The 7,405-nt window shown below is 31.8% G+C and overlaps 1 protein-coding gene across 1 annotated transcript; it reads left to right on the top strand.

Moving 5' to 3' along the window:
• Positions 1-5,101: 5,101 nt before the first annotated feature.
• Positions 5,102-7,280, top strand: LOC110667437 (uncharacterized). The gene is made up of 3 exons (XM_021828270.2): positions 5,102-5,451; positions 6,471-6,595; positions 6,684-7,280. Exons 1-3 carry the CDS (start codon positions 5,162-5,164, stop codon positions 6,770-6,772), a joined length of 504 nt encoding a protein of 167 aa, XP_021683962.2. The 5' UTR covers positions 5,102-5,161; the 3' UTR covers positions 6,773-7,280.
• The last annotated feature ends 125 nt before the right edge of the window (positions 7,281-7,405 follow it).

Raw genomic sequence — 7,405 nt, 5'->3', positions numbered from 1 at the left:
GAATTTTATGAAATGTATTTATTTTATATCATAAATTTATGTAAAGTGGTAACCATTTTTATGAAATAATTATTTTATAAAAAATATATCATATTAATTAAAAAAATCACACTTTACTAAAATTTAAAGATATAGTATTTTTAAAAATTAATATAGTAAAATGTTATTTTTAATTAATAGTAATGTTATATATTTTCTTTATTATTAAAATTACATAATTCAATTCATTATTAGTAATTTAATATATTTTTTTATTATATTAATAACAAAAAATACTATATTTATATATTTTACCATAAAATTATTTTCTCATTAATCTAACATATTTTATGTAATATGTTAAAATAAATATCAATTTACATAAATTATGAGATAAAATATAAAATTTTGATGAAATTTAAATTATTTTTTGAATAAAGTAATTTTATTACATCTTAAACAAAGTAATCATAAAAACTACTATTAATATATGTATAAAAAGAATTAAGTAGGCATTTTAATCAATTACACCATAAATTAATTTAAATTTTATTATAATAACAGACAAATTTATTCAAATTAAATTAAATAAGAGAAAAATTATAGTTGAAAATTAATTTAATAGTAATAATTTATCCTTATTTAAAATGTAATTAAAAATTAAATTATAAATTATCCATGCATAGCGTGGACATTATGCTAGTTAAATATAAATTTCTCTTTGACTACTTGCTATTATATATTGAATTTGAAAAATTTTCTATAAATTCACTTAAAATGATTTTCGTGATATAAAAAAATGACACACTTTTTTAATATATTATTTTTAATAATAAAGATAAAATGATTTTTAAATGTTGGCCCTCTCTATATCTATTTCTGCATTTGCCCCTTATTAGAGCCTACAAATGAAGACATCATGTAGGAGCTACAATAATTTCAATTGAAACCACATAAAGATGAAGAAAGTAACTAGCTATCCCCTGCCCATAAGGTCTGGGGGAAGCCACAAATCGGCAAATAAGAGTAGTGATATAACTCCCCAAAATATACACTTAACCTAGAAACTCAGGTTCTTAGATAATTCATGGGCCAAATTGTATTAGTAGTTTGCCATGAGTAGATCAACTAGCTCGGCTCGGCCATGAGTAGATCGACCAGCTCGGCTTGGCTATTTGTAGATCGGCTAACTCGACTCAGCCATAAATAGATCGGTTTAACCACGTGTAGATAAAGATTGGCCACGTGTAGTTCAAATCTGCAAAATAGAGCTCGAGCTCATCTAAACAGGTAGCTCATCTAAACAGGTAACTCATTTAGACAGGAATCTCATCCAGACACATCACTAAAGACTGCCTATAATTATGCATATCCTTCTGATTATGGTAGCTAATTATTACACAGTTGACTTTCTATAATCAACTACCATCTAAAGCCTTTATAAAGGAATCACATCATAATAACAAGGTATGCTATTTTCCCTAATGAATCTAATGTACTATTCTCTCATATAAGCCCTAACTTGAGTGTCAGAAGGTCCACATTGAGAACACCTTGATGGACCTCTAACCCAATTATTATATGTTTTGTAGGTCCATATCCATTAGGAATTTTTATGGACCGCATCAGTGGTGCTATCTGTGGGAAGAGACATAAAAAGCTATGTCTTTCCCTCTTTATCTGTGCTAGAAAAACTAGATCCAGCCACCTTTCTACTTTTTATGTTTTGATTTCAAAATGAGAGAAGGAACCATACAAGTGGATGGATTGTGGTTTGTGACAACCCAGTTAGAAAAATTTGTTATGTCATTAAAAAAAAAATTTATTCTAAGTTTTGTCTAGGTATGAACTAAAAAATCTATTCACAGCTATATCAAATTTATTTAAAATTTTTTGGTTCTCAAACTTGTGAGAAATATCAATTTTTAAAAGGATTATGTCTTTTAACCCAAAGTAGAAGAAGACAACTCATTTTAAAGTTTTCATATTTTTCATCTTATTTACTAAACTGCAATCGTCATGTGCTTTTGATTTATTTACAAGTTTGCCACTACAGTGTGGCTACTTTAAGTTGTTCAAATTCATGGTAAGTCCATTGATAGTATTGTCTTCTTCTTGCTCATAAATTAATAAATGCCACCATTTACTGCTTGAATAAAGTTCCATGATTCTGTGTCTTTCACAATAGGAATTTTTATAATATTTGTTTCCATGCTTTCAATTTATTGAAACTAATTTCAAGATCCAAATTAATAAAGTGTTAATTAGTTTTATATATTTTATTATTATTTACAAGATGAATGGTAAAATTGGGGCATCCAAAATTTTTCCAACTTTATTTTGGTCCTTGATATGGCTCTTGCTTGTAATGCTATAGACCCTAAACTTTAATCAAAATTAAATTTAATTGATATCTATGCACATGTGAATACATGTACAAGCACGCCATATTACTCTAAATATCCTCTATTAGTCATCAAAATCAGTCTGTAAACCCCTTGGAAATGTACATTATACATTTGATTGATTTATAGTATATCTTGGATAAATTTACAACATTCATCATATGAATTATCTTCACAAATATGTTTGTATAAGAATTATTTTGCAGATGAATATCAAACGCTAAAAATGTTCAGAACAAAAGGCCAAAGGCCTCTAGTCAAAGATCAAAACCTTAAAGCAAAAGCTCTTAAGCAATGAAGACTAAAGACAGGCTTGAAGCCCCAGCTCTCGCTTCCATCATAAGGCCTTAATAAGCCACTAAAGACCTGACAAAGGTACCAATGACCTCTATGAGGCACTAAAGACCTGATAAAGGCACCAAAGAATATTAAAGACCTGACAAAGGCATCGAAGACCTCTAAGAGTCATAAAAGATCTAACAAAGGCACCTAAGACTTAAAAAAGGCACTGAGGAGATTTTCGCTAATATAAGACCTGAAAAAGATACTCAGGAGATCTCCACTAACATAAGACCTGTAAAAAACCACTTAGGAGATCTCTAATCACAAGACCTATAAAAAGGCACTTAAAAGATCTTTGCCTACATAAAACCTGAAAATGGCACCCAGAAGATCTCTGCTCACAAAGCTAGAAAAAGGCACTAAGGAGATCTCCAACCACATAATACATGTAAAAAGGCACTAAAGAGATCTCCAACTACATAAACCTGTAAAAAGGCACTCAGGAGATCTTCGCTAGCAAAGCTGTAAAAAAGGAACTAACGAGATTTCCAACCACATATGACTTATAAAAAGGCACTTAGGAGATCTCTCCTTACATAAAACGTAAAAAAGGTACTCAGGAGATCTCCGCCTGTATAAGACCTAAAAAAAGACACTCAAGAGATCTCTGCTTACATAAGACTTGAAAAAGGCAATTAGGAGATCTCCAACCATATAAAACATATAAAAAGGTACTCAGAAGATCTCTGCCTATATAAGACCTGTAAAAAGACACTAAGGAGATCTCTAACCACATAAGACCTGTAAAAAGGCACTTAGAGAGACTTAATGAGGCACTCTTGAGGCTACCTTCTACCGACTAAGCCTTGAAAATTCACTATAAGATGATCTTCACCCAAAAAGCTCTAAAGAAGCTAATTCAAAGCAATAGTTTGCTAAGATGACAGGCTTTAGCAGTCGATCTAAAGGCTATAGTCTGCACTCTAAAAATTTTATGGCAATGGCTAAATGAACCTAAAGATTCATACTTGAGGGGGAGGACTAATGATATAGCTCCCCAAAATATACACTTGACCTAGAAACTCGAGTTCTTAGATAGCTCATGGGCTAAACCGTATTAGTGGTTCACCATAAGTTGATTGACCAGCTTGGTTTGGTCACGAGTAAATTGGCTAGCTCAGCTCGGCCATGAGTAGATCGGCTAGCTCGGCAAGCTCGACTTGGCCATGAGTAGATTGTCTAGCTTGACTCAACTATGAGTAGATTGGCCAGCTCAACTTGGCTATGTGTATATCGCTAGCTCAACTCAGCCATAAATAAATTAACTTAACCACATGAAGATAGAGATTGGCCACGCGTAGTTCAGATTGGCAAAATAGAGCTTGAGCTCATCCAGACAGATAATTCATCCACATAAGTAACTCATCTAGACAAGTAGCCCATCCAGACAGGAAGCTCATCCAGACATATCACTAAAGACTGCCTATAATTATGCATATCCTTTTAATTATGCTAGCTAATTATTACACAGTTAACTTTCTATAACCAACCACCACCTAAAACCTTTATAAAGGAATCACATCATAATAACAAGGTATGCTCTTCTCCCTAATGAACACTATTCTCTCATATCAGCCTTAACTTGAGCGTCGTAGGATCCACACTAGAAATACCCCGATGGACCTCTGATCCATTTATTATATATTTTGCAATCCATACCCATGATGAATTTTCATGGACCTCATCAAGTGGTCTAATTCCTTAAGACAAAAGAAGAGACTAGAGAAAAACTCCTCTCTAGAAACCTAAAGAGAGAAGAGTGACTATATCAAAATGAGTAAATTTCACTCGTCCATCTTGTAATAATGTATTTTTAAATTTTAATTTATAAAATAAAGTCTATTGATCTCTTAAAAAATTGAAAATTTTCAAAAAAAAAATCAAAAGAAAAAAATTTTAATATTTAAAATTTCACCATTTAACATGCATATTTAAAAGAGGGTTAAAATTTTTTTATTATTAAAATTTTAAAATTCTTTTGTTATTAAATTTTTTAAAACAAACAAAATTCTATTTGAATTTCTTAAGGAACAAACTTTTATTGAAAATAATTTTTATGAATTTTATTTCTTAAGATACGTTCTTTCTTTAAAGTTTTTTTGGAAGAAATTTTTCTTAGAAAATATTATCTTTATTAATAAAGGGTATTTATTAAAATTTACAATGTTTTAAAATTTTAATTTCTTTAATAAATGGAAAGAGATTTAAATTAATAGAATGAAAAGAAATTAATTAATTTAATTTTAAAAATACAATAATCGAATCATTGATTTTATTAAATTTTAGTGATTAAATAATAATTTATTCAAATATAATTTAAAAATCAAATGAAACGAGCAACGGTTTGCGTGACCTATTAAAAAGCTCACAGGCTCGTTCTCTGCCTAGTAAAGTCTCAAGTTTGTCTAATGCGGTAAAACGCCTAAAGGTAATCAATGGATTCTTCGTTCAGATTTATTAGGCCGAGGCCTCTATGCTCGCACCCGCACCACCAACACCACCACCACCATCCTCTTTGTCACCGCCACCACCATCACCACCACCACCAGTGCCACCACCACTTCTGCCCTTCCCACAACCACTGCCATCACCACCATTATAATTGCCATTGCCTTGTATGCCCTAGGTTTGCCCCGCATCCTCTAAGAGGCCCAGAACTTATCGGTTCTTATCCACCGCTAAACGACTTGGCTGATGCGCACAAAGAAACTGCCTCCATCACCCAGTAAGTTAACACCTTTCTGCTCTTCTTAATTTTAGTTTCGGAATCTTGTTTTTTCTTGGGTTTAATGTCATACGCTTGGTATGCGATTTTACAAGTTTGATTGCAAAACAAATTTTATATCCATAAACCGCCGTTTTTTTTTTTTTTTTTTTCCTCTTGGAGCTAACTCCAAATTTCGGTGGCAATGATACCCTCCCTACCCAGAAGCCACTGCAGCGATTCTAACAGTCTGATAAAAATATGAAGACTGTCTTCTGAGTTGACTTGTCAATTAAGCTTTATTCAGGGTTTGGTTGAATCTGGTCATAGAAAATCATAGAAGTTTACTGCCAATCAGTTTTGATATCAGCTTAGCATTACATATACTTGTTGAGCCAATTTGGTAATTACTAAAAATTATGGAAAATAAATTGTCCAAGAAAAACATTTTCTGGGATTTGAAATATGTTGAAAAATATTAATTTTCTTTCAGTAAATAAGAGAATGAAAATGTTTAGCGGTTGAGGCCTCCTTTAAGCTTTTATGCTTCCAATCGTGAGTTTTTAGTAAGTATAGCTTTGGATCAAACTTAATTTTATCGCTGAAAGCTAAGAATGATAACATTTGGTTACCGATTGCCACCAGCTGATCAAAGCTGTTGAACCAAACTGGCCCTTCATATTTTTTATTTGTAGTTGAAGATGAAATGAAACAAACCAAAGGATCATTGTGGTTGTTGGTTGTGGCGTCTGGTGATTGATGAAAGCCAAAGATTGGCAGAGTGGTCAGTGGACTAATGGAAATTTGTTTATGTGATTCCTTGATAGCTTCCATCTTCTTTTTAGTTTGTGATAGTCTGGAAAATTACTTTGTTTTTTTCTTCTTGATAAATTTCTAAGCTCCTTAAACACTGAAAATTGCGAAAAAGAATTTTTTTTTTTTTTTAAAAAAAGGATACTTTTGTGAAACAAAAGTAGCCTTAGTCAACTATTTGTTTTATATGTTCTTATTCTTGATATTATTATTACCTCAACTATTAGGGTATTGCAAGACCCTGGCCACAATGTATCAGAAGAGGAAGAAGAAGAGGAGGGGGACCCAATTTTTGTTCTAACTGATGAATGGAGGGAGTTCTTTGCCAAATCTGAAGCTAAGAGAAAATTAGGTACCAGCTGTTCCTTCCAGGTTCTTATTGTTCTAAATTCTTTAATTTATTGGTTCTGATAATGTCATCTATATTTTGTTGTATACAGAGAAACAGCAGGCTAAGAAAAAAAGACAAACGCTAATAGGAAATGCTGGGCATGCTCTTGATCTTGTACCATCTAATGCTCAACCATGATTATGATAGCAATTCCTTCTTGAGATCTGCTAGGAGTTTTGTCTATGGAACGATTAGGCATCATTATTCTCATTCTCATGGTGAACTCGAGTCAATCATATTGCATTTGGGTAAAAATATTCATCTAATGGCTAGAAAGCACGTTTAATATGAGAATGTGTTTTCCTTAGCCGTTTCCTTCTCCATTTTTAAATTGAATTGGCTAGAACGGTCCCATTTTTTAACATCAATGGTTAGTATCATGTCCTTCATACGGCTCAATGATGCAGGGAAGCATTGGATTCAGTAAGCGACCTCCACTGGACCTTTATTCAATTCAACTAACGAATCCCGACTTCATGTGTTTGGTTTTATGAATATTTTTTACTTGATTTAGTGCTAAATATTTAGTGATGATGCTAGATTCTCCTGTATTATCATCAATCTTCTTTAACACTTTTGTAACTCAAATATGCAACATTTTGAACTTGTTACTGATTTCAATATAATTACTGAACTTTATTATTAATTTCAGTACAATCACTGAATTTCAATTTGTAATTTTAATTTCAATAAAATTACTGTTGATGGATAGTCTAGTTATAAGCCTGAAAATTTATCTGAAGCTCGTTACTCGTGTGCCATCTTTTTTGC

Source organism: Hevea brasiliensis, chromosome 10 (assembly GCF_030052815.1).
Source record: "Hevea brasiliensis isolate MT/VB/25A 57/8 chromosome 10, ASM3005281v1, whole genome shotgun sequence".
NCBI lineage: Eukaryota > Viridiplantae > Streptophyta > Magnoliopsida > Malpighiales > Euphorbiaceae > Hevea > Hevea brasiliensis.
Note: the sequence above shows the minus strand (reverse complement) of the source record. Positions and strands in the feature narration are given on the sequence as shown.

Excerpts from the sequence above, each read along its gene's own strand:
- LOC110667437 (XM_021828270.2), top strand. The coding sequence starts at position 5,162 with ATGGATTCTTCGTTCAGATTTATTAGGCCGAGGCCTCTATGCTCGCAC. Across the intron at positions 5,452-6,470 it reads GAAACTGCCTCCATCACCCA|GGTATTGCAAGACCCTGGCC; the intron begins GTAAGTTAACAC and ends CTCAACTATTAG. Across the intron at positions 6,596-6,683 it reads TGAAGCTAAGAGAAAATTAG|AGAAACAGCAGGCTAAGAAA; the intron begins GTACCAGCTGTT and ends TGTTGTATACAG.